Source organism: Mchenga conophoros, linkage group LG2 (genome assembly GCF_057382185.1).
Source record: "Mchenga conophoros isolate Kocher_MC1m ecotype Shallow Benthic linkage group LG2, M_conophoros_male_GT1.1, whole genome shotgun sequence".
NCBI classification, from domain to species: Eukaryota; Metazoa; Chordata; class Actinopteri; order Cichliformes; family Cichlidae; genus Mchenga; species Mchenga conophoros.
In genome coordinates this window covers 23,906,931-23,933,930 of record NC_140527.1, presented here as the reverse complement: position 1 = coordinate 23,933,930, position 27,000 = coordinate 23,906,931, and the positions used below count along the sequence as shown (strand labels likewise).

Below are 27,000 nucleotides of genomic sequence, written 5' to 3'. Positions count from 1 at the left end.
AACGTTTTATTAGTACTGTATAATCTGCAGATTCTGACAGAAGTCTTTAACTATCCTTTGAAGCACCGCTCCTCTCTAAAACAGCAATAAGGATAATTATTAGGCCAAATGTAAATAACAAAATAACTTTATAACTTAAAGCAAAAATGGGAAACGTAAAGTCTGAAACAGTCAAACAATACTGTTTGCTCTGGGTCTAAACAGAGCGCGTTGTGTGTGACGTCTTCTTTTGTGCATGCGGCCGCTTTGAGGGTTCACACTAGAGCGCGTTTGCTGTCGCATTTTATTTGTAGTGTGAACGAGCAGACAAAAAAAATCGGATTTGATCAAAAAATCGGAATTGAGCATTAAGACCTGCAGTGTGAACGTAGCCTAAGTTTCTGTCCGAGCGGCTCTCGTGCACTGGGGAACGAGGAATTCCCAGTGTGCATGAGGGAAGGGGCGGGGGTTGTGGGAACAGAACGGAAGAGAGAGTGAGAGATGCACTGAAGGGAAAATACATGACTAATTCAAATCTGCCTGTGAAACTGAATAGATAATCACTAGTGGAATGCTGGAAGGCACTGTTAGATAGCATCTCTCCTCTCCGCAGCAGAACGGGCCAGCAAGTAAGCATGATTATTAGTGTGTGCGTTTGCCTGCATGCTTGTATCTGTATGTTGGTACTGGTGGTAGTGTTAAGCAGGGAGTTGGAGGGAGCAGGGAAGGTAGGCAGAGCGGGCCATAACAAGGGACCTGAGGTTACGATAGCCTAGGAACCATATCTTTTTTTGCCGTCCCAGCCAGGAGAACTATCTTCCAAAACAATCTCACTGGGAGCCATCTCTACAGACACCAGCAGCCAACTCACCCAATTTCTCAACTTCCTTTACTGAAACAAAACATAAATTACAACATACAAAGCAATTGTAAGGTCTGTTTTTTCTCCAACAGGTTATAAGGCCTATAAGAAGGCAAACAAATGACATAGAACAATATAACTCTTTCATATCACGCTGTAGTGAATAGTGATAGATATAGAATGATATATCACATTGCACAAATTGTCAAACTGTATATGTACTGTCCATCTGGTGATATAATTCAACACAAAATGTACTCCTGTGTCTGAGGTCAAAACGTGGTCACAAACCGTGGACAGATGTTTCACTTACATTCCAAGTGTGGGGAAAAAAAGAATACGTCTTCACGATGCATGTAAGATTTTCCTCTTCACTTCCTCAGATCTTCTCTTTTACTGCTGAAGGACTCTATAATGCTAGGATCTCTCGCAGACCACGGCTTCACACACGTTTTTGTTGATTAAACAAAACCAATCTGATCACGCCACAGTCCTTTGGAAATCACTTAAGCAGAGCTGGAGCTAACTGCCAGATCTGGGGGGAGTGGGGCAACGTGAGGAGGGGTGAGGCAGAAAGCAGAGGTTTGGAGCTGGAGTCTATAGAGATGTATGAATGTGTCAGAGGAAACCTGCATGCTACAGATTAAATTCGCCTTTCTACCTCCGTATACGGTATCGACTTGCGCTGCTGCGGTGGACTTTTTTGTTTCCCCAGTTAGTTTTGGTCCACTTCACAAATCATTATCACTTTTTTAGACACCCCCCACCCCCTTGAATACTGGATGGGCTTCTTACTTATTGGTCACACTGACGTGTTGATATTTGTATCGCTCATACTCAAAACGGGAGTACGTGCTGTGCTTTTTTACAGTGGGAGTGACACAAAATAATCAACCGAAGTCTTTTCTTTGACAGCTGACATGTTATTCTTTTGGCCAATGCATCACAACTTCACTTTTACCGCTCGTTTTCTGGAGGTAGGCTGTGCTTTTTTCTCTCTTTTCCACCCAGGTGCCAGCACAGTGCTACAGGGGTGGTCTCTAGGGAGGGCGGGATGGGAGAGGGGCTGTGGCACAAGGCAGGCGGACCGTTGCCGGCCTATCTCCTGCTCCCAGCTGCTTCATCTAAGCTCACTGCCAAATCCAGCGCGCGCACACACCCCCTCAGCGCGATCGGACATGAATACCCTGTCACGAGTGGTTGGTGAACGGATGTAAATATACTATTGATGTTCCGCCTATTGATTTGTTCCCTGACCCATCATCACATCACGGCCAATGGCAGGTTTACAAAAGAGTGAAACTCTTCCTCTGAGAGCCACTGACTCACAGAGGCAGAGCAGGTGGATGGAGAGATAGAGAGGACGAGTGGGATGTGGAGAAGGAAGGGAACACCTAATGTCAGACTGTGAAAAGAAAGAGAGAGGAGGGGGCTATTATATGCAAGCTGCTACAGAGAAGAGAATGAAGCTCTGAGTGCGAGGAGGAGGTCCAGACGCAGACATCAGCAGCGCAGAGATGGCTGGATGGGTGCATGATCAGTGGCAGGATGGAGCTAACTCAGAGGTGAGGTTGACAGCCGAGCTTGGCAAGTCCTTCACAGGCCGCGGCGATCGGCTGAGGTCGTCGTCTCGCATTCAGAAGAATGCATCAAACAATCTCTCATAGCAGCACAGCAAGATCTCAGCTTTTTTTGTAGTTTTTTTGTTTTGGTCACAATCATACTACTGGGAATGACTTGGCTTGGCCTCGTGTTTCTATCCAGAAGATGGATTGAAAATGATCTCATGTAACAATCTCGATGACTTCAGGACATTCAGATGGCGTGATTATCCAGAAAGGGGGGAAGAGTTTGTGACAGTTGACTCAGCCGGAGAAGCATGATAACTAAGAATGTTACTAACATATATGAACTGTAAAGTTGTGTTTATTTTTTTATATGTTTTTTCTTTGTTTTAAATCCAAGTCTTCAGTCCTCTCGCAGCTTCCAATCACACTCTATATTAACATTGGTCCTTAACTTCAAAGTCTCGTGTTTGTGTGTTGTTTTTTTTTGTTTTTTTCTTCATCATGGGGGGGGAGGGGGGACATGATCATCCAGTGTTTAGTGCTTCTAAGAAAAATAGCTGGTCCATCGGAAGAGTCTGTGTATCTCTATTTCTTAAATGGAGCTAATCTACTAAAATTCTGCCAGAAAGGAGCCTGGCCTCTTTTGGATTGACTGAATTCAAAAACCTCTCCTTGTGCCATGTCCTCCGTTACCTCATACTGCCCCACACTGAGGGGGTCCTGTGGGGGCGGGTATGAAGGGGGCGTGCACCTGTTTACACCTGGGAAGGCAGGCGCCAAAAAAACAAAACAAAAAAAAGAGCAAGAAGGTTTTGTGGGGGAGGGAGAGGGGACAAGGAGGCAGTGCAGGGCACAAAGCAAAAGAGAAAAAAAGAAGAAGGAGGGAGGCAGATAGCAAAGAGGAAACGTTATCAGTACTGCATCTGGAACAGGCACAACAACACAACATCAAGTCATGCTTCCACAAAAACAGGCACATAGACATACAAAATGGGTCTTCACTGTTAACATTCCTGCATATTAATCCCGAAAATATGATGAATATATGATGAAAGCTGAATTGGGAGATTCAGCTCTAGCAATGACACAAGGGAGACTAAGGATGCTATTCAATCAAACTCTGTGGCGGGCAAACAAGAGAAGCAGCAGATTACAACTGATACGCCGATGAAATCGAGCATTTGGACAAAGGGGCGCTGTTCCACCATGTTTGTTAACAGCACGTTTGTTTGAATAGCACCCTCGACACTTGAGAACACAAGAGTGGCGAAAATAGAGCCAACAGAAAGCTGTTAATATGCATTTAACTACAGTCTACAATGTCGTCGAGCTACAGTCTACAAGCATCACAACTATGCTACTGTCATTATTAAATACAATCGATATTTGGAGATGAAATATTCAAAAGTTGCCATGGCATCTTAGGAAAAGAATATGAGAAGATGAGAAACAGTGTCTTTTGTTTTTGGCCAGACACTGTTTTAGCAGTTAGAAGGGTTCGATCTCTTTGTGTTAGTGGAACCTGTTTATCTGTTTATAGACAGCATAATGCTTGTAAACAGATTGGACAGTGACCGCATGCTCCAATGCCAACGTTAGACACAACACCTCCCAATGCTGCTTAGCAGTTGCCATGGCATCTTATTGTGCTAGCTCTAAGGAGAACTCTAATGCATATACCTTTATCATTTTCAAACCATGTCCATACAACATGGCCCTCTTTCTCAAGATGAAATCTATAAATGAATCTGAAATTCAAGAGAGTACTTCACCTTGTGCCAGCCAATGTACACATATAGCACTTAGAAACAGACAACATTTACTTCTGACAGACATCTACTGGGTTCCTAATGTCAGAGAGAACATTCCAGCAGTGGTCATTAGTTCATTAATACCTTAATGGATGGTCATGCTTATTGTGAAACTGGCAAGAACATCAGTAATGGTAAATGTACAAACATCTAGCCTAGCACTAAAATGGCTAAATAGTAAAGGATGATACCGGCAGTTTGGACATGTGGGTGCTTTGTCGCCGATGCTTCGTCGAGAATTATCATTCTGAATAACTTGTTCAACGTCTTCCTTCTTTTACCGAGATAAGTGGCAAGTGTAGGTCTCTATGCAGTTTTTGATACCACACATGTGTCATAGATTTTTAATGTCACATATGTAGCATTAAAACAGAACACTTTCAATCTGTAAATTAGAAGAAAAGGCATAATCTCCCTATTTTATTATAAATCATGACCAACTGTGGAACATGTTACGAGATATCACAGCGTTCAGTGTTCACCAAAACAGCTATTGTTTTGTTTCTGTTTGCACCAAAAGCACCAACAACCACTCTCATGGCCAATTCCCACTGAATGCAGCATTTGTCTTATAAAATTGCATGAGACAGACAATAATGTCTGATCATTAAAATCAATTGGATGTCACTGTTTGCATTTCAACAATCCTTTCGGTAAATATAGGATGAATCAAAAAAAATCACATGATTTCAAAATGCTTTAGTCGTTCACTATCAAAACACGTACTTTTAGAAGGAGGAGATTCGTGAGTCTCACATGGTTGTCAGTAGAGGCTGCAGTGACTCCACACATGCTAGTATGTAAAGAATGGGATAAGTTTGACTAATTTACACACATATGTATTGTGTCTGGGGAACAAAACACGTTTTGTATGCAAAAACTTTAAATCAAGCCATGTATTTTAAAAATCACTGCAAGCTTGTGTGTCCATTCCTTAAAAAAAGAATTCTGATGATTCTTCTCATTACATTTTGTGAATACTGTGAATACCCAGTCTGTTATTCCAATGCTACACTCTGCAGGCTTTGCATATTTAAGCTATTGTATAACCTCTCGGTCACATGCAGCATCTACTGCAATCAAGTCCCTCTGTGATGATATAAAAGTGTGGATAGGAAGTAGGGAAGCTCACCCTATCAAACAAAAGAAATCAAATAAGCTAAGTTTTGATCATTTTATTAGATTTTCTAATAATACTTTTACTCATACATAAAAATTACGTAATCAGGTTGCCCTTGTAGTTCCAGTATGAGCTTTGGGATCAGCAACATGTGAAGCATCTAGTAGGATTGGTGAGGCACTGTTATATACACTATATTGCCAAAAGTATTCACTCACCCATCCAGATCATTGAACTAAGGTGTTCCAATCACGTTAATGGTCACGGGTGTATAAAATCCAGCACCTAAGCATGCAGACTGCTTCTACAAATATTTGTGAAAGAATGTGTCGCTCTCAGGAGCTTGGTGAATTCCACCGTGGTACCATGATAGGATGCCACCTGTGCAACAAGTCCAATCGTGAAATTTCCCCACTTCTAAATATTCCACAGTTAACTGTTTGTGTTATTATGACAAAGTGGAAGCGAAGTAGTAGGCCACGTAAGATCACAGAGCGGGGTCACTTGATGTTGATGTGGGTAGAAGTCGCCAACTTTCTGCAGAGTCAATCGCTACAGACCTCCAAAGTTCATGTAGCCTTCAGATCAAGATCAGTGCGTAGATTGCTTCATGGAATGGGTTTCCATGGTCGAGCAGCTGATGCGTCACATGCAGTGGTGTAAAGCACACCACCACTGGACTCTAGAGAGCTCGATCAGTTCTCTGGAGAGACAAATCACGCTTCTTGGTCTGGCAATCCGATGGACGAGTCTGGGTTTGGTGGTTGCCAGGAGAACAGTGCATGTCTGACTGCATTGTGCCATGTATAAAGTTTGGTGGGCGTGATATTGTGGTGTGGGGTTGTTTTTCAGGAGTTGGGCTTGAACCCGTAGGAACTCTTAACGTAGTCCAACATGACTGTGCACCAGTGAACAGGCATGAGCGAGTTTGGTGTGGAAGAACTTGACTGGCCTGCACAGAGTCCCGATCTCAACTTGAAAGAACATCTTTGGGATGAATTAGGGTGGAGGCCTTTTTATCCAACCACACAAATGAGCTCCTGGAAAAATGGTCAAAAGTTCCTATAAACACTTCTAAACCTTGTGGAAAGCCCTCCCAGCTGTTAAAGCTGCTAACGTTGGACCGGCATTAAACTCCACGGATTAAGAATGGGATGTCACTCATGTTCATATGCGTGTGAAGACAGACGAGTGAATACTTTTGGCAATATAGTCTATATCCTCAATTGTAAAAAACAGGTTTCAGGATTTTTTGTATAGGGGGACTCAAACTGGATCCGGATTAGGATCACTTTTCCTTCAAAGAGGGATCAATCCTGCTGTTCCCGAATAATTGGATAATAATTCACTATACTACAGTGTGTGCTTTGCTATGTTATGAGTCCTGAAGTTCTTATATTCTATACTTAGCAATGCAAATTAACTTATTAGCCCATGCTGTGCTGTGCGACATGGTTCATGCTATGTAGTCCCTATTCGAATAAACAAATAAATAAAAGGTCTGCATTGAATAAAAATAGACAAAACAGTAGTTGGCTCAGAAACCAAGCAGTTTGTTTAAATCTAAAACAGGGTTTTGAGTGTTTCAGCATTAGAATTACAAGTGATAAAACGTTTTTCGGCACCTTCTGCGAAACATGTGCAGTGGGAAGAGGCCTTTCCTCAGTAAGAGAAGAAAAATTCAAGCTCTGTGCGATATTTTAAATCACTTTCAAGGCAAGCGTGACACAGGACCCACATGTCATGAACACCGGCATCCTCCTTTAAACTCAATACTTCATGCAAACAGCCCTCTGTCTTTTCATTGATGCTTAACAGCTGCTTTACAACTCATATCAGGTCATATCTTCAACGTAGTCTCATGTATAGGCTGACAGACATTTAACTTAAAAGGAGATACATCTGAAGTAATATAGCGAGAACGCGTGAATGCTCATGACTTTTCTAGCTTACCTAGACTTACAAGGCTAGTCTAGGTCCATCCATAAACAAAGTATGTGTCAAAAAAGGTGTAGAAAGCAAAAAAACAGAGCAGGTAAAGGGAAGAGTAAACAGCGATGAGAAGACAGAGCACACCAGCGAAGAAAAAAAAAAAAAGGGAAATCACCTGATATCTTCTTGTTGCCTCACCTTTCTGTTTGGTCACTTTTCTCACTGTCATGGCTGCCTGTCGCTTCTGGTACTCAGAGATCTCAAAACCTAAAAGACAACAGCGTTATGTGCTGGAGAGAAGTTTCACACAGGGTCTGCAGATTAAAAAAGTTTTATTTAAATAACTTTAAAATACAGTAAAACTTCTTTAATTTGGAATTCACAGAGCTCCTGAGAGCTAATTTTACTGTATGTGGAAACTAGAGGAAGCATCATTCAGTCCCAGCAATAAACAAAATCCTGTCCAGTCTGAAAAACACTTTGTAGTTTATCACCTTCTGCTACATTTTGATCAAAGCCCAGCCAGCCGGAGAAAAAGCCCAATTATCACTTTGGTCTTTCAGATTCAAAATCTATAAACCTCAGAGATAAAAAAAGGTGCATCACCCTGCAGACAGCAATGGCCCTGTAACCATCACAAGAGGCTCATGCTTGTGACAAGAAAACAACACTGATGTCTGCATCTGCTGAACTGTAACGTTACCTACAACCACGCTCCTTTTGGTTGGAAAGAACAGGTCGCACATGAAACTGCTGACAACAAGGTTTGTAGACATTGTGGGCTATGCAGGTCATGATTTCTAGGAAGGGGCGCTGCTGCAATGTTTTCAAAAATTGTTTGATTACCTGCATCTCCATGCAATTCAAGTGAAGGCAGATAGTTCTAAAACTTGTATTTTTAAAACTAGACAACTTGCACTGAAACGATCTAAATGGTTAAATGGCCGAGGAAGAAAAAATGTAACTTTTTGGGTGAACTGTCCCTTTGATGTTAGCTCATGTTTTTTGCAGTGAATTCCAGCAAAGTATTTGCCCCTTTCTTATTTTCTTTCTTATTTTTTTGCATATTTGTCACACTTTCATCTTTCAGATAATCAGGGAAATTTTAATATTAGACAAAAATAACCAGAGTAAATACCAAATGCAGTGTTTAAATGAGCATTTCATCTATTAAGGGAAAAAAGTATCGAAAGCCTACTTGGCCCTGTGTGAAAAAGTAGTTCCCCCTAAACCTAATAATTGACCGTGTGACCCTTGGCAGCAAGAACTGTAATAACGTGCTTGCAATAACTGGTAATGACTCTTTCACATCACTGTGGAGGAATTTTGGCCCATTCTTCTTTGCAAAATTGTTTTAATCCAGCCACAGGGGAGGGTTTCAAGCATGAATGGTCATGCCAAAGCATCTCAATCAGGCTGAAGTGATTAGGCCACTCCACAACCTTAATTTTTGTGTTTTCAGAAGTGGACCTGCTGGTGTGTTTTTGGATCATTGTCCTGGTGCATAGCTTAAGTGCTATTGAGCTTCAAGGCATGAACTGATGGCCAGACATTCTCCTTCAGGATTTTCTGGTAGAGAGAAGAATTTATGGTTTCATCAATTACGGCAGGTCATTCAGGTCCTGAAGCAGCAAAGATAAATGGCCTGTATTTGTATAGTGCTTTACTAGTCCCTAAGGACCCCAAAGCGCTTTACACATCCAGTCATCCACACACACATTCACACACAGGTGATGGCAGCTACATTGTAGCCACAGCCACCCTGGGGCGCACTGACAGAGGCGAGGCTGCCGGACACTGGCGCCACCGGGCCCTCTGACCATCACCAGTAGGCAACGGGTGAAGTGTCTTGCCCAAGGACACAACAACTTAGACTGTCCGAGCCGGGGCTCGAACCGGCAACCTTCCGATTACAAGGTGAACTCCCAACTCTTGAGCCACGATCGCAAAGCAGCTCCAGACCATCACACTACCACCACCATGTTTGACTGTTGGTACGATGTCCTTGTTAGCTCCTTGCCAGATGCAATGGGGCTCAAACTTTCCAAAAAGTTCCGCTTTTGAAGATATTTCCCAGTTTTATGGATCATCAAGATGGTTTCTGGCAAATGCAACAGAAGATTTTGTGATCTTTTTGGTCAGCAGTGGTTTTCGCCTTGAACATTTTGCCGAGCCTCTTTCTTATTGTTGAATCATGAATGCTGACCTTAACTGAGACGAGTGAGGCCTGCAGTTCTTTTTGATGTTGTTCTGGGTTCTGTTGTGACCTCCTGGATGAGCCGCTAATGCATCCATCCTTGGAGTAATTTTGGTAGGGCAGTCACTCCTGGGAAGGTTCACCACTGTCACCGCTTTCTGAATATTAGTTCTCACCATGGTTCGCTGGAGTCCCAAAGCCTTAGAAATGGCTTTGTAATTACTTTTTCACACAGGGCCAGGTAGACTGGCATAGCTTTTTTCCCTTAATGAATGAAATCACCATTTAAAAACTCGGGATTTACTCAGGTTTTCTTAGTAAAATATTAAAATGTGCTTGACGATCTCATCTATGTAAATGTGATAAATATACAAAAGAATAAACTGAAGTTCCAGCATTTTGTGAACAAAACTAATAGTTTTCAAACAGGGAGGTGTAGAGCGGTGTGTGACTAACCAATTTTCTCATCCTCCTGCACCATCTTCCTCTCCTCGGCGAAGGCCCTGAGCCAGCGGATCTTCTCCTCTGGCTTCTTGGCCAGGAAGATGTGGATCTCCTCGCTGTCTTTGTTGCACAATTTAAAGGCATTCTTCACACTAACGTTGAAGTCTTCGTCACGCCCGTCTATAGTGTCCCGCACCTCGTAGCGATCCATGTCAATGCGGCCCTTATAGTACAGGATGTCCCGGCGTATCAGATCCTGGTGAAGAGCAGATAGATTTTTGTCATTGTGTGTGTGCTGAATCTTAGAGGAGCCGACAAACACGGTATCTCGAGAGTCTGCCTTACGTGACACCTTTCACTCACACGCTGCAGAAAACAGCCCTATTTTTCAGTTCTTTGCCTAATATCACAAAAAAGGACGCATGGCACTAGATTATCAGATACACACTAAAACCAGACGAATGACTGTAAAATGACACCGCCATGAATCGAATATTTGTATAGCAGGGGTCTCAAACTCATCTAACATCACAGGGTGCATCCAGTGTAATTTCATATTAAATGGGCCACATCAGTGAAGGTGCCTAATAACGCCTGATAACAGTGCCTAGTAACTTTTTAAAAAATGCCCATTTACTAAGCACATGAAGACGTTCAACTATAAATGTAATTCCTGAGCTATCTTAAGATGAAAAAGCTTAATTTTAGCAATATCTTTGTTTTTTCGCATGAAAAGAAAATTTTATTAAATCAGAAATGTTTCAGGACGGCCCATTGGGTTTACACTGTAAAGGAAATAAAGAAATAAAAGAACCTGAAATTTAAAAAATACATCTCATGTGAATTCATAGAAAATATCATATTTTTTTTTACTGTGTAAAACTGAAAATTCTGTTGTAAATTGTGAAAAGGGCTTTTTTTGGTGTATGTCAGGTCATGGAATATGTCCTTTTTAGTAAGAAGAAATTTCAGTTAAAGGTTCAAAATTTATGTTCTGAAATTTCAACTTTCTATCTATTAATTTCTGAGCAACATGATTTTTGAGTACCTGAGCCCAACACACCAGCAGCTATAAAACACATACTGCAAAAGACACAAACACAACTAATGAATGAGTATTGACTGACATTGTTATTGCTTTGCATTTCAGCTCTCCACGCGCGCACACAGCACAATAACTGTAACCCTTCTAACTTTCATCATTTGCAGGAACAAGATGGCCACGTGAAAAATTCTTCGCCGCGACCCCTCCCTCAGGAGGAAATGAACATCCCGTTACGCTGCGAGGTCGACGAAGGTACAAAGAAAGGATCGGGGCGTCTTTTAATAAGCATGCAGAGGCAAATGTGCATCTTTGTGCTGATAAGGAAGAGATGAGAGGAAAAGAAGGCAGGCAACATGTAATGTGCTCCTCACGCATCTCGAGGGCTCTTAGGAGCCGATACATATGTAGCACTGAGGATGCTGGATAAGCAAGAATAAAAACAAAGACTGGAATTTATAATGTAGAATGACTCGGAGCAGATTTTTGTTAGTGGACCAGAACAGCAGGCACACAGAGAGGTCTGAGGACACACCTGAGTTCATTTCTGGTGCCATAGATGTTCAAATGTGACAAGTCAGGGGAGGGCGTGTGTGTGCGTGGAAAGACAATATAACTCCAAGTCTTTGTTTTTTGTTTGTCTGTGTAGTGATAAAACTATTGTTCCTCTGCTTCCACACGTGTGTGTTCGTGATGTAGTTTTTCAGCCTCTGTGTGTGTTTGTGTCTAAGTGTCTGCCTGCATTTGTGTCTGTATCTCTGTGCGTGTATTGAGTCAATCCAGGCGTGAACATTCGTCTGACAGGCGAGCACAGCCTTGGTGCATTAGAGCCTAAACTACCAAAGCTCCATTTTGTGAAAGGCACTGAGGATTTGAACGCATCTTCAGCGAGGGCTGGTGCGTCTCATGCAGCATTATATAATCTGTTTTCAGGTTGTAAGAATTCACATTGTCTTCAAGCGTCTCTGTCACCAGCCATGTGATCTTGCAACTTCCAAGAACACGAGTGGAGGCTACATTTTAGCTTCCAAGCATGTTTTCACTCAATAAAGTCTTTAAATAAAGGGAAGACGTTGAAGAGAGACACAGCCTTACCTTCTTACAGAGGACCAGCTGGTGATCAAAGAGGAAGAAGACTCGCTGCTGGCTGCGTCCATACGGCTGATAGATCCATGACAACTCCCCAGTGTAGATGAGCTCTGAGCTCCTGTCCAATATATCATCCCCCTAGACATAAACACAACAGTTAAAGAGTTAACGAATGAAAAGAATACTCCTGCTACAGCAAAAATTTATTTACTCATGACCGTTAGTCGCACTCAGCCTGTGGAAACAGTTACATAATATATTTTGTGGTTCACAAAGAAGTCTTGGAAATTAAACCTGATAATGTCATAATCATGTCATCAGGGATAAATCGGAATTATGGAACGTTTTTTACAGGCTGAAACATCTAAATGTCTCTCCAGGTTAGGAAGGGGGAGTGCTTTAAACCAACCAATCTTGAAACCAACTAGTAAATAAAATAAAATCTTATTACAAGCTGCCCAACTTTGCAAAGTGCAGTAGTAAACTGCTGGATTAATCCTTTGGAAATCAGTCAACACACAGTTACGTCCTGCTCTGAAAATCAAGGTGTCTTTTTCAGTTTTTAAACACTCGCTTTCCTGCTGTGTGTGTTTCAATCCTAGCTCATCTGTTTTTTGGTATGTTAGTAAAAAAGCACTCGTTGGCCTACAGGCATTTAAAAAGAGACTAAGACAGTCACATCATTTAAACATAAGATGGCGGTCCAGAGTGTTCAGCTGGCAAAGCAAGTCAAAACAAACTACCTTATTTATGTTATTTACATTACTGCAGTCATTACTTTGAAGGCCAGCGTGAGAGTCTCTGCCTTATTAGTCTCCTCTGCTTTGTGTTTCACCGTGTCTCGACTATGTGTGTAACAATGAAAAAGGAGCAGAGGAAAGATGTTACTCAACTTCAAGTCAAGCCACTACGTTACTGTAAGTACAACTAAAACTTCCCAACAGGCGATCATCTGTCGACTAAAATGCACCAGGATGCCTTGAAGTAGTTATAAAGACATTATTTTGTTTATTATTTCTTTATTATTTAAAAAATTACCGGCACAAGTAAATGTTTAAATTTAAGATTAAATACAAAGGACACATCTGAAATGCAGCAGGAGACTATAACGTAACCTTTGGATTTTATTTTTTGCGTTTTTGCTCATTTTCTTCTGCTTGTTTATGAAAGAGAGAGCATAAATATATTATGATATATTCTTATTGTTATTATTGTATGTTACTGTTTTTGTTGGTGGTAAAATAAAAAGTATGCTCTGAGTAAGTGTGTGTCGCAGTGTGAATTTCTGCAAGTGAAACTACTACCATCAGAGTAAATTAATTATTATCAACGAGCAGCACTGTTGCCCCCAGGAAGGCCTGTGCTTGATTCACAGAGTTTCTTGAAAAGAGTCTGCAGATCAAATCATCTGCATTCATTTGTTTCCCTTTCTCAAACAAACACTTTCTCACACACGTCAGTCTCGAGCACGTTAACGGGCAATTTAACCGCTTTAATCTCTCTGTATCGCTGTTCTTAACATTTTTTCTCCAGTTTGACACCTCATAGTTAACACTAAACGTCTGAAAATGCCGCCAAAATATCTCAGTATTTTAAACTCACTCGACCCGAATCTGCCATGAAAAAATTAGAGAAAAGCCCACAGGGAAAAGCAGTGGCGGGGGAGCTTACTGTAGCATATCACAACCATTCAATGTAATTTACATTGCTACTACGGGCTGCTGGCCATGGCTGGATTTCTTTTATTGCCATTTGTGCAAAGACCCTTTCTGGTGGTAAAATGAAAACAAAGGCATAGGTGTTGCTGATGGACCCTTTTCTTTAGTCTGAGATGCTTTGGGTGTAAATGCTGTCTACGCCCCACATTTTAGGAATTAATGGCACCATTTGGGAAAACATAAAAACATAAACATTAAGCTTTTGTTCAGTACAGTACGGTACATTCATACACATACCTCCCAGTCCAGAACCGAGGCTTGCCACTGGGCGATCTTGTCAATATTCTCCAGCCGTCTCTTCCTCTCGTTGATTTGCTGGGTGACGTTCCGCATTACTGCCAGCGCTGCTGCCACGTATCGATAGTCACTACAGACACAGTGCACACATAATTACTCTTGGGTGTTTAAGAGGGTTGTAGCTCTTGGTGGTTGGCCACTCAAAGGCATGTAATGTTGTAGTAGTTAATGATACAGAGTAGCCTATTAAAGAGCGGGGTTATAAACTCAAGTAACAGTAGTAAATCTGCTGGAACACACTCAAAAAAAGGGAAAAAAGACACTGCTATTTAATTTTAATCAGCCACTTTCTCTATTCACAGTTAACTCCGGCTGCGTCTTTGCTAACTGAGCTGGATTTATCCCTCTGGCTTAGATGTGCTGCAGATCCAATCCTCACTTTGGAAGATAATATGTGTGTGTGTGCTTGTGTGACAGAGAAAGTCCTATATCTGGCAGATTCTCCACTGCTCCTAACAGTCAAACACTGCGATCTGGCAGGCCTCGCTGGCAGAGCTGGCACCTGTCCCTCTCTGGCTGAGAACGCGTGGTTTGTGAATGACCTGGAGCTGGCTGAGACATGCTGAATCACTTACACCATGTTTCCGTGGGTTTGCACGCATGAGTTTGCACATCTGGATGCGCACATATGCGTTTAATGCATGAAAGCTCATCAGCAAATGTTTAGATTATATACTCTGCTTCTGTGCTGCAAAAACATAGATTGTTTTGTGTGTGCCAACACCCGAAGAAAATAATCCTCAATTCATATTTAACCTGTTATCTCTCTCTCTACATATATATATATATACACATATATATAGCAAAGTTATTTGATGTATATATATACACACACATATATATATATGTGTGTGTATATATATATATATATATATGTGTGTGTGTGGAATGGAATACTGTATATATGAACAGTGGAATTTAGTATTTTCAAGACAACTTAGAGTTCGTAATGAGATGTTTTCTTCAAAAAAAAAAAAAGGAAAAAAAAAAAAAGAGTACAAAACAACATTTGCTCCAGTTCATGCATGGATAATTACCGCTTCAGTGGTTTAAACCCAACACCTGCAACAGCTGCATTGCAACACAATGCATCTGGAACAAAATGATGCATCAGTAATGACTTCACTTTTAGAAGCAAATGCATTTCTATGAAAGGGCAACAAATGAAACAGCTGAAAAGTTATTCGTGGCCTCGGCGTACTGTACCTGTGCTCCTGTGCGGTGTATTTAAGAAGCTCGGCCAACTGGAGTGGATATTTGCAGATTTTCTGGACGGGCGTGAGCAAGAAGCCATCTATGGCGATGTCAATCATTTGCTGGAGGAGGCGACAGGCTTCGAAGAAGTGCTGGTACCTGCCATCCCTCATCAGTTTGCTCAGCTCCATACAGGCATCCAAGTGGTTGTTACAGTATTCTGAATAAATCCAGAAACCGTCTTGCTGTAGTGCAAAGGAGTAGAGATGGACATCGTCAGGATAATTAAAAAGAAAAATCATATAAATAGGGGAGTGATTATGGTTTCTAAAACATTAATTTCTTCTTATCTTAGGATGCTGTTAGCTGGTTAATTAGCTCCACAATTTAAATATTATCTCAAGATAACGAGACGAGATAAAAGAAAAATCTATTTTCTTCTTCTTCTTCTTTCATTTTTGGTCGAAGTTTGTCTAAAATATACTCACGTGTTCTAAAAAGCATGGCCCGATTTCAGAGAGGTGCGGCTCCTCTGTGTTGTACTGTTTCTCCAAATCTCTGACAAAACCCATCTGAAAGCGGTAGATGTCCTCGATGTTTCCAAAGATGACCTTCAACTGGTCGTCGTTAAACATGTCCACGCGCTTCCTGCACTGGCGCAAGTAGCCCTGCAAACAACACCGGTTACAGCTACAGTGAGGCTTTGACAGAAGATCCTGTTCAGATGAGCACAAGCATTTTTCAAAATGAGTATCAGGTCTCGAACTGTGCCATGGCTGCTTGTAGTTAATTAAATGCCCTGAAGCTTTGGCACTTTGGGAACAGATCTGATATAAGATAGCCAGACTTCTCCCTGCTGTCATTGTGAAATATGCATGCTAATCCTTTTTGTTTTGTTTCTTAAAGTCAGGCTCAGTTCAAATATGCATAATCACAACAGGGACTTCACATTATTGTATCTGAGAAATGTGACATTTCAACGATTAAGTCATTTACTGGTGATGAATTAAAACATCTGAGAAACATAAAAAACATTACAGGCATCTAATAAATAATTTTTTAAATAACAAAAAAAAAATATCTTAGCATCATTTTGAATTCAGCAGTGCAAAATTTCTTCTTCTTTGTAACTTTTCTAAAACACTGAAGCAACTTACTTTAATGAACTGACCGGCTTTTTAAATCCAGAATATTCTACATCTGTATTTTTGATTGCTTGGTCTGGTTTTTAGCTCTTCAACTTCAGTTTTTATTATTTAAAAGTGAGCTTGTTCAAATCTGTTCCTCAGCTCAGAAAATCCTTTGCCCGTGCATGTCCTTGAATATTTGGAAGATCAAAGTTGCTTACATTAGCAAGACGTGCAGAGGTAAAATCCACGCTTTATGGCAACTATTCTTAAACAAGATGCTTACCTAGATATGATCTGGAATACAAACATGTATAGAGCAGTTTAGGGAAAGATGATTGGAAAATATGTGATGGAAATCGTCTAAGTTCAAAACTGTTTATTCTAGCATAGAGCACTGCTGTGTGCTGTGCATTACGGCCAAACATCTCCACTTTGGTCTTGTCTGTTCAAAGGACATTGTTGCAGAGGTCTTGTTGTTTTTTCAGATGCTTATCAAAACATAAGCATGTTCTTTTTAAAGAGAAGAGGCTTTCTCCTGGCAAAGGTTGCAAACAAGCCATACCTGTTCAGTCTTTCTTTGATTGCACTGTCATGAACTTTAAACATGCTAACTGAGGGCTGTAGAGTCTGAGATGTAGCGTTGGGATTTTTACGAGCATCACGCAGTCTGATGATGGAGTGAATATGCTGGGACGTGTACTCCTGGGAAGATTGTGGGATTGTGTGAGCACACACCTGAACAGCAAAGTGCCAAAACGTCTTCCTTTAGGTGCTCACACTTGCTGATGATTAATCAGTCAAGTGCCTTTTATCATTAGTGTGGTGGCCAGTAAATAACAGTGATTGTCACTTAGATTAGTGAGTTAGATACCACTGTTTAAAGACCAGACACATGCCAGGGAAAAGCAGGCTGTATGTAGTGTATGTTGTAAAGACATTTAAATCAAATGATGCAGCATATAGAGGCAAAATTGTACTAGCTCCAAATATTTTAGAAATTAAGTTATTAATATATTCAAATGTTACAATGTGTGCACTTTATAGAGGATACATGCCTGTTTATTATTTATTAGACTGAGATTCCTGGCTTGGGAGCATTTTTAAAGAGCTGCAATTCTAATAATATAAAAATGGCCAGGGTTTTGTTTATTTTTATTAGGTGTGAATTTTAGCTTGTCACTTCAGGATGATTCATAATATAATGACAAATTTGGTCTGGACTGCTGGGACCACTGTGTACAGCTGACATATTGCGGTTTTGCATTTAGCTAAAGAAGCATTATTTTTGGCCTGTTTAGCAAACGAGAAAGAAAAAAAATGCCTGGAATAAAAGTGTGAATGTGGGAGTGTTACGAATTTATGCAAGATACTAGATGCGTAGCATCAAAAAGACTGCTGCTTTTTAATTAATTCAGCTTCATACCATATAGTTTATAACCTGCCCTGCTCTTACTTGACATATTAAAGCAAAGCCGGGAACAGCAGTGTATATAGATGTGTGATTTATGAATGTGTGCCGGTGTTTAGTACCTCACAGATGTCCTTGAGGTGTTTGATATAATGTCTCTCTGTGCTCATAATCTCATTTATAACGTTAGCCCTCATCTGGTCTCGGTTTTGGAGGGGTGAGCCCAGACATAAGCAGTCATTGGTTGGATCCAGGTGCCCGTTCTGTACCTCGCTGGTTCCTTCAGCTGGCTCTGCTCCACCGTCTTCCTGGTTCACCCACAGCTGAGGACAAATACATTCATGCACACACAAGAGCCACATGCATTCGAATGAGTAAAGAGCTTTCTTAAAGGTTGGGTGGGGGAAAAAAGGATTAGACAACATATTTATATATAATGATTATTGTTAGTATTAACAAGTAATATTAGCTCTCCTAATGTGTTACCAGTCACACATGAAAGCATACACACCCAAACATCCCACACATAAACACAGCGCTTCATTAAGAGGTCCTCTGGTAGTTTAGACAGTGAGTCGCTCTCCAGCATGTCAAAAAACACACTGCCAAACACTCCAGAGTATAAAAAAGCCTCTCTCAGAGACCGAGCACATATTCTGAGGGCATTTAATGTGTGACTCAAAATCTGCCCCCTACACATATGCATGCATGCGCTCAAATACCACCTCGTGATTTCACCGACACTCACGCACACACATAGAGATCCACATACATCGTGTATTCCACTCTCGCTCGTAGAAAGGGCCAAGTGAGCGTGTTTTCAGATGCCCAGCAGCCAACACCTGATGACACACAGTTTGCCAAGAGAACATCAAAGAACCGACGGGTAGAATGTCAAACACAAGATGAGGAATGTAGCGCCACAGACAAGCAGAGTGACGGGTGGTAGAGCACTGACTGCAGACGAGAACTAGTAGCACAGCATTAAGACTGAGAAATAGTCAGAGTCAATAGTAAATAGAGTACTGAAGAGAATGATCCATAATTGAACTATAAAAAAAAAAACATGAGTAATTTTTCCCAAATCCATCTAATTCTACGTGAATACATCTGTACAATTTTTTTTAGAATGGCCCTTTAAGGAGACATTTCACATTAGCTTTACTTTTGACTCATCAGTTCTGCCTCTCTATCGAGCCCGTTGAGGAATGATGTGATAACGTTAATGTTTGGTAATGTCGAGGGCACGTTGCGTGGACAGACTGGAGCGGGCGGGTGGGCGGGCAGGCTGGATGGGTAGATGAAGCTGGGAAAAAAAACGCACCTTTGACGTGGTGTTTTGGAACCGTGGAGTTGCTATGGGGTTGATATAGAAAACCTGTTTTGTTTGGGGCTGAGGAGGGTGGGGTTCCACCTTGGAAAGAGAGAATGACAGAACAGAAAGATACTTTTTGGTTGACAGTCAGTCAGCCTGTCTGCCCTGCCCTCTCAGGAGTGAATATGGAAGGGTGGACAGGTGGGAATGACCATGGAAAGTGTCTGGGTGGGTGCTCTGCTGTGGGATCCCTTCAACTACAGCAAAGATGCTAATTCTTCCTTCCTTCATAAAGACACTAAACCATATCAGGAATGTTCAACGATATATTCTACTTTGCATCATAAACTGTGTCTAATTAAAATATTTTTTATTATTATATGCCTTGGACTAAGACTTTAGGCGAGAAGCCTTCTGCTTTCATCCAAAGAAATTTCAAAAACATATCGCAGAGTTAAACTATGAATATACATCTTCCTGTACAGTCACGCTTCACCATTCCAAGAGAAGTGCAATTACAGAAAGCAGAAGTAAAAGTAGTAGGGAAAGGCATTCAGCGGCAGCGTGCAGTTTTTGGATTCAGCTGAACTAAGACATGGGTGCTATTACATAATCATGATGTAATGCGAGGATGTTGTAAATTTAATTGGATTTCAAGGATAGAAGTTGAAGGTGATGCTACGCTAAAAAAAAAAGAAAAGGGGGCTCATCAGCATCTTTGTTTTCTTGTCCCTGAACATCCGATAAAGGCACCTAGCTAGCTGTTTTCTCCTCTCTTCAGTGTTATGTATTATTAAAATAAAGCAGCACTTAACAGTGGAACTGTGGAAGAAGCATATTAATGTGTGTGCTTTGTGAAAGTGTGTTTGTGTAAGGCGGAATAATTGTGCATGTGTACCTTCCAGTATGTTTATTTATCAGCTCGGGTGCATATGTTCATGTGCCTCCATTTGTGTACGTGTGTGGGTGTCTGTTGTGTCTGTGGTCGCTGGCCAGCCATGGCTGCAGCTAACTCACCCGTACAAAGCTGGCAGGGAACCATCCTTCCTCCTCATCAATCTGGCCCCACCACCAGTCCTTGTTGGAGGCGTCCAGCACCTTGATGACGTCACCGGCCTTAAACGCCAACTCCCGGTCCGCCATGGTCACATGGTCCCATACCGCCTCAGCGTTGACGATTGAACCTCCACTTATCAACTGTAGGAATTGGAAGGAGAGACAAGAAATACCTTATGTATTATTCTGATCACGTGAAGCTGTGAAGCAGGAGTAAACACTAAACATTGATCAACAGAACACAATCCAACGTGATCCAAAACGGTAAATGAATCAAATCTGAAACTGAATGCAGTACAGTAATATGCCAGATTTTGGCTCCAGTATGTGTGAGTCCTTGTTGTTAAACCCACTCAGATTTCTAATGGAGTTAAACATAGGCCTTCAAAGCCAGGGCCCGCTAGCAGCTCGGGGACTGCACAGCAAATAGAACGGCACAATAGCCAACACAGATCATAGAACAACACAACAATAAAACAACGATACAAAAAAGGCAGAGCCGTTAGTGGGGAAAACATTCTGTGTTCAGTGGCACAGCACCAGTCTCCACACAGGGACGGTAATTGGCCCATTATGACATTAGAATAATTACATGTGTTAATGTAATATAAATGCTAAGGAGCAAACAAATGTGAAGGGATAATCTCCTTTCCTTCATGCTGTCACTGGGGCTTGTTATTTTATCTGCAGCAGTCTTCTACCAAACATGAAAGGATGACTCATCAAATCTTTTCTATTGACTTTAAAATCATGAATAAATAATGTGGACATTATGCGACACTAAAAATAAAGATTGAATTTGTGCAACGTACATGAGCAAAGTTATTTGATGTGCATCAATTAGAGATTGTAAGGTGATCAGTAGTCTTTAAGGGGAACCGGAGAAGCTAAAGGTTGTTCTCATTAAAAGACATGTTCTTTAGTGCCTGAAATCATCAATCTAAAGCGTCACCATCTGTCACACTGATCACTTAGCTCTGTTACCTTGTGAAGCACAACCCCATGCATGCGTGCAGCCCCACGTTTTTACTCTGTATGCATGAAACCTGTGTATGCATCCGTGGAACAAATCCAACTGTTTGTCCCAATTGTTCTCTCCACAGTAGTGTTCATCAGCATTCTCCAGTCCGGAGCTTAACCACGCATCCAGTCCCTGGGGCTGTGGGCAGAGCAGCCAGCGCTAACCAACCCTGACAAGGGATGCTGTGGCTCTAGGTAAGGACTTATCAAAGGCCTGCAGAAATAGCTGTCACAGGGATGGCTACAAAATTAGTTCCTTACTTCTCTTAAGGCCTTTGCATAATCCTATTGAGCTACTTTCATTTTATACGTTTAGCTAATTGTTTTTTTTCTCTTTAATTATCTAAGATTATTTTGTCTATTGTAAAAGACAAAAATGACCCTCCTACCTCTACCTCAGTCTAGCACAAAATTGCTTTTCTACCTTCCTGCCGATGCAGTGAGTTTGCAGTGTGTCTATAAGAAACAACACAGTGTGTGCATGTGTCAAACTCAGAAGCTACATGGGCCCTCCAACCTGTAGACAAGACCACCACCCTGATGGATTACTGAGACAGCTACAGGGGCTATAAGCCAATCAGGGCAGAGAAGTGAATACAGGGAGGGACGGACTTCCATGCCTGGAAGTGAAAGAACAGCCGTCGTCATGGTGACAGATGAGGATGCTTCACTGATATTGACAAGATGATGGGATGAGGCAAGGACATTTCAGGGTGCACCACAATATTTCCACATTTAGGCGCGTGTGCGCGTGTGAGAGAGTAGTCACACACAAAGAGTGACCACCGAATAACTGCAGTGTCACTCAGCTATTAAATATTAAAATCAATCACAAACTGCAATTTCAAATTAAATCTAAAAATGCAAAGGAAAACAGCACGGGCCTCTGCAGACAGTTCGGAGATCAAAGATGTTTAGCCAGGCATCACTTTGGACAGGTAGCTGGGGTAACAATAGCTGTAGCCTATATCTCAAAGCGCTCCACTTCAGGAAGAGAGGAGGGTTACCGCAAAAACATGTGTCACGCTGCCATGGAAACAGGATCAATAAGTAGTGCTCAAAAACATTAAAAAATCATTGCTGGTTCAGGAAAGGGAATTTAAATGATCTATTAGGGAAAAAACACCTGAAGGAATAACTAGTGGAAGCCAAATCAGCTCCACTTGACTTACACCATAAAAAGAAGCCCATAGAAGAGATGAGCCTTGGCACTGAGGTCAGCCTTGCTTCTTGCCCTCCCACCCCCTCGTCGTCCCTCCAGCACCACTCCATTTTCAGCCCCATTCACTACAAGTGCAATCTCTCTTGTCCCCATCAATCTGCTGTAATACGGGCAACAGACAGAAAGAGCAAAGGAAAGAGGGATGGAGATCCATTCACAGTGTTCCTCCCTCCTCAGTTCTTTCCGTTTATCCCTCCATCTCTCTAATGAGATCAGTACTGCCCTCTCCAATATATTGCATCCTTTTTTCCCTCTACATGTCTGAATAAATTAAAAGCATTACATAATCAATCTTCCCCCGTTCCCGCCTAAGCACGGCCCCATACCTAGCTGGATAATACAGTAAACACACAGAGCCAAGCACAGAGAGGGCTTGCTCATCATACTCATCATTACATGTGTGTCTATCAGCTGTCATGACCTATGTCATCATTATGGGCACACTGCAGTTCCTACATGAAAGATCAGAGGGCTAAGCAGATATCTCTGAACTGCAAAACCCGTATTTGGGTCAATGCAAATGAATGCAGAGGAATCTTTCCCTTTATATAGGCGTTTGTGACAGTGCTTTCTGTTACATGTCAGAGCACAGACATGGAGCCTGACACGGAAATGTGTATGAATAGAAAGCAGATTCACTTGCTTATATCATCTTTGCAGCGCAACACATCAGCATTCACTGCACTGGCAAAGCCACTGCATTCCAACATCCTCCTCTGTATCCAACCTTAGCACAGCTGCACCAAAGTACCAATAGCATCCCTGAACAAGCACGCATACACACACACACATACGCCTTTAGCCAACCTTACCATGTTTGTGGCATGTAACTGTTCGGAGAGTGTATGCATGGAGAAGTCCGGTTCATACGATCATGATAATCGAACTCCTGTTTTGGAATAGGTGACGGTCCTCCGCGAGAGCCTGAGCCGTAAAGTAACAAGGTAGTGTATTCCAATGCACCGAGTGAGTCTCGCGGTCCGTCCTCCCTGTGTCTGCCAACCCTGTTATGTAATACACTTATACCCCGAGTCTGGGAGCCAATCAAAGATGCTCTGCTTAAAACCGGTGAGAAATGCACACACATCCTCACACACGCCGCTGTCCCACTCGCGCACACCATCTGCACATTGACACTTCTGACTGCACAGCATTTAACAGAACTCTATTAGAAGGCACCTGCCCTGGTGGAATTACAAACGTGTGAATGCTCGGGATGTGCGCAGGATGCAGACTGAAAAGGCACAGCACATAACACCCACTTGAGACTACCTCTCACCCACATCACTTAACATGCTCGCATACTTACATGTGAGCAACACATCTGTAATTAGCACTCCGTTTGTTGGCCATGTGACCCATAACCACTGCGGTGCACGTTACGATCTTGTGACGTTGCGACGATTTGCATGCTTACAGTCCTGCGAGGGTCTCCGAAAGGGGGATGCTGTTTATGCGTTTGTACCAGCCACAGAGATGAAAACACCAGCCCTCATGCAACAGCATGTGATGGAGGTATCTGTGTTCATAATACACATCTCACAGCACCTGCAGTCCAACATTTATCACTTAACTGCACACGCACAGAAAACACACAGCACTTAGCAGTGAGTGTGAGGAAGCACATACAGTATCTTCAGAAAACCTGGTGAGTCTAACATCCCTATTAATAGGACTGTCATGGACAGCTCTGGGATAGGGCTTTCAGAATATCTATTTCAGACGTTCATTCAACATTCATGACATCTGCCTCCAATCCTTTATTAGACTATGGCGATGCACTTGGAAGGGAATGGAAGGAAAAAGACTTTTTTTTTGTCATCTCCAGCTGACAAGCCTTTTCACTTGGACTGCATTGCATCTGAAAGAAATATATAATGATGCATTTTTTATTAGTCACCATTTAGTGCCTGGGTGACATAACGTGTGGGCTTCAGAAACAGGTGCTACAAGTGCAAGAGAGAAAACAGGGCACAATATGGGGGGGGGGGCTGTGAAATGGGAGCTCAGTTTAGCTGAATCTAAAATGGGGGAAACCTGGAGTGATGAGGCCCTGCTTTATTAGGCCTACCCTGCCATGCTGTTGGTTACTGTTCAGCTGAGACTACAATGATGCTCTAGAGTGTGTGATCAGCAGCACAAACCTCTCACTTGCACCGCTATTTGCTACAAATATCACACTGACTTGTGGGGAGATATCACAGCACAGCTATTAGCTGCCATATTGTGGATGAGGCTACAGTGGATCACAAAAGGGAGGAAAAAAAACAAGTCCTTATGCAGCAGTAGGACGTTGTTAGAATAATTTTTAAAAAACACCGTCACATTCATTTCCCATCTAAAAGTCATATTATTATAGAATAAAATTCATCAATGCGCATAATCCACAATATTCAACATGGAGGAGAGGGGAAGATCGACGTGGGGTTGGGGAAGGTGGGTTGGAGAGGAGATGTTTATACTATTATGCGGGGAAAATGAATTTCCAGTCACCACAGAAAAAGGTAAGCGCATCACAGATCTGTATCCGCACAACTACGACCACCACCAGACAACACTAGCTATCACAAACGGGGGGGAGGAGGACACAAAACATAACGAAGGATTGGAAGGAGGGAGAGGGTGGGGGGTGGTGGTAGGGTGGTGGGAAGAAACAGAAATACATTATGTTGTACCAACGTCATTCATTTCAACGCGTAGCCGTGATGGAGCGCCGGGTGTCCCCGCTCTCGACCAACGCGCACTGCTGTTCTCTCCTCTCCTGTGTGAAAGTGCGCTGCGCTGCGAACCGGGCCCCAAGCGCAGATCCATTTAACGAGTACCGAGGATGAACATCAACAGCACGTTCACAAGCACCAGAACCGCGATCACCGTAAACACCGCGCAAGTCTGGACGTCCAAGGCCATGGCGCAGCGCTGCGGGCCGATGCTGAGCTGTGCTCTCAGTTACGGGCGGTATTCAGCTCTCCACACTTAGACACGCAGCCTCAAAGCAACCAGAAATCCTCCATTACAGTTAGGCAAGAAATGACGAAAAGATGCCCCTACTTCTCTCCACACAGCGCGATGCGATTCATAAAGATAACGGGAAGAGATGCATCATCCTCACCATCATCATCGTCATCAGTCTGCACCGCGATTTCTCCCCGCTAGTCAACACCTGCCGGTGTTTCGCCTCTTCCCTCAACCCGACCGTCTCTCAGGCCAATAGATTCTCAGAGCACACAAGAGGGAGGCTGTGCGCAGGCTGTTCGCAGCTGCTGAGCTGCCTTCCGGTGAGTGGGGGACCAGGGAGAACGGCTGTGAGCCTGAGAGGCGGTCCTGTGTTAATAGTGATCAGCTCTCTGCCGCTAGACTACCGGCGTCAGCCATCACCTACAGCCGGGGGAGGGGCACAGCCAGCCCCTCGCTGACTACATCGACCACTGAGACCAGAATCATAACCTCATTCATCTCCCACCCCATCTAAAAATATCGTGGTGGTGCCGTGGTGATTTATCATTTACCATTAACAACCCCGGCATGAAGGAGAATAAATGTCAGAGTAATGGATGCATGTTCCTCAAAGTGATCACCATCTTATAATTTTATTGGCATAATGTCTGCCAATTTATCAGTGGCAGCAGATTCATCGACAGGAGCTGGTTTGATATTCAAATACATGCACTTTCTGCATTACCACTGGTGCACCGGGCGCACCTCACTGATGCAAGAAGACCGTTTAAAGGTGCCATCTCTCGGACATGCAACGGTTTCTCGGGGATCAAAGGTGTCCAATTCAGTCCTGCTGGAGTGGATGAACCTCAAGAGATGAACCTCAAGTTTTAAGTTCTAAGTTCGTGTGAAGACCGGTCCAGCGTGCACTTAACTGGAGAACTTGGACTAGATGTACTCTGTGGAGCTAACCTTAAAAGTTATTTCTTTCATTTGCAGTGCAACCTTTTTTGCATATGCAGTTCAAAGTCCAAGCCACATCTATGCTACAATAATTCTGCCTGATGCAGACTTACCTTTGCTCTAGTATCTAATAAAGTGCTCCAAAAACAAAGGAAGTGCATCCATAAAGAAAGAGTTCCTTACATAAAAGGACACTGACACTACTCTCTATAGAGGGCAGAGATAAAATTAAGACCACCATTTCCTTGCAATTATTTTTTTTTTCAATTTCTGTACAGTTTTAATATTACCTGTTGCTGTTGTTGCTTTTTTAAAATGGAAGATGCCTCCACAAATGTAGTATTAATCAATTAAGTTGCAACAAAGTAAATTTTTTTCCACTAAACTAGATTTTTTCTGAATGACTTTATTGTTACATCATACACGTTTAACCATGTACAAGTCTTCAGTAGTCTCACTATTTCTATGGGGTTTGTCACGTCTCTTGGGTGGACCCTTGCACTCCTCACTGGTGGCAAATTTCTCACAGGATATCTGCCCCCATGAACAGATATCCTGTTCATGGGGGCCCAGGATTTAGAGTGGGTTGCATAGTTTTCAGAAGATTGGTGAGTCAATCCCCAGCTCCTGGATCTATATGCTGAAGTGACCGTGGGCAAGAAACCGAACCCCAAGAATCCCCTGATGTGTGTTAGCATT

General features: G+C 42.3%; 1 protein-coding gene across 7 annotated transcripts in view; it reads right to left on the bottom strand.

Annotated features, from left to right (window-relative positions):
* Nucleotides 1–2,875: 2,875 nt before the first annotated feature.
* Nucleotides 2,876–27,000, bottom strand: part of LOC146581983 (rho guanine nucleotide exchange factor 9) — a 43,390-nt gene continuing 19,265 nt past the window's right edge. For 4 of the 7 annotated variants that reach the window (XM_085289158.1, XM_085289168.1, XM_085289193.1 and 1 more), the window contains 10 exons: nt 20,124–20,303; nt 19,116–19,205; nt 17,914–18,114; nt 15,742–15,921; nt 15,266–15,498; nt 14,000–14,129; nt 12,051–12,182; nt 9,926–10,169; nt 7,471–7,539; nt 2,876–3,170 (listed from right to left, as the gene is read on the bottom strand). In XM_085289158.1, the coding sequence (XP_085145284.1) occupies nt 2,995–3,170; nt 7,471–7,539; nt 9,926–10,169; nt 12,051–12,182; nt 14,000–14,129; nt 15,266–15,498; nt 15,742–15,921; nt 17,914–18,114; nt 19,116–19,205; nt 20,124–20,303 (1,635 nt within the window). In that variant the 3' untranslated portion in view covers nt 2,876–2,994. Of the gene's footprint in view, nt 3,171–7,447; nt 7,540–9,925; nt 10,170–12,050; nt 12,183–13,999; nt 14,130–15,265; nt 15,499–15,741; nt 15,922–17,913; nt 18,115–19,115; nt 19,206–20,123; nt 20,304–25,079; nt 25,784–27,000 lie in introns of those variants that run through there. The other 3 variants (XM_085289212.1, XM_085289186.1, XM_085289176.1) reach the window with 3 other exon arrangements.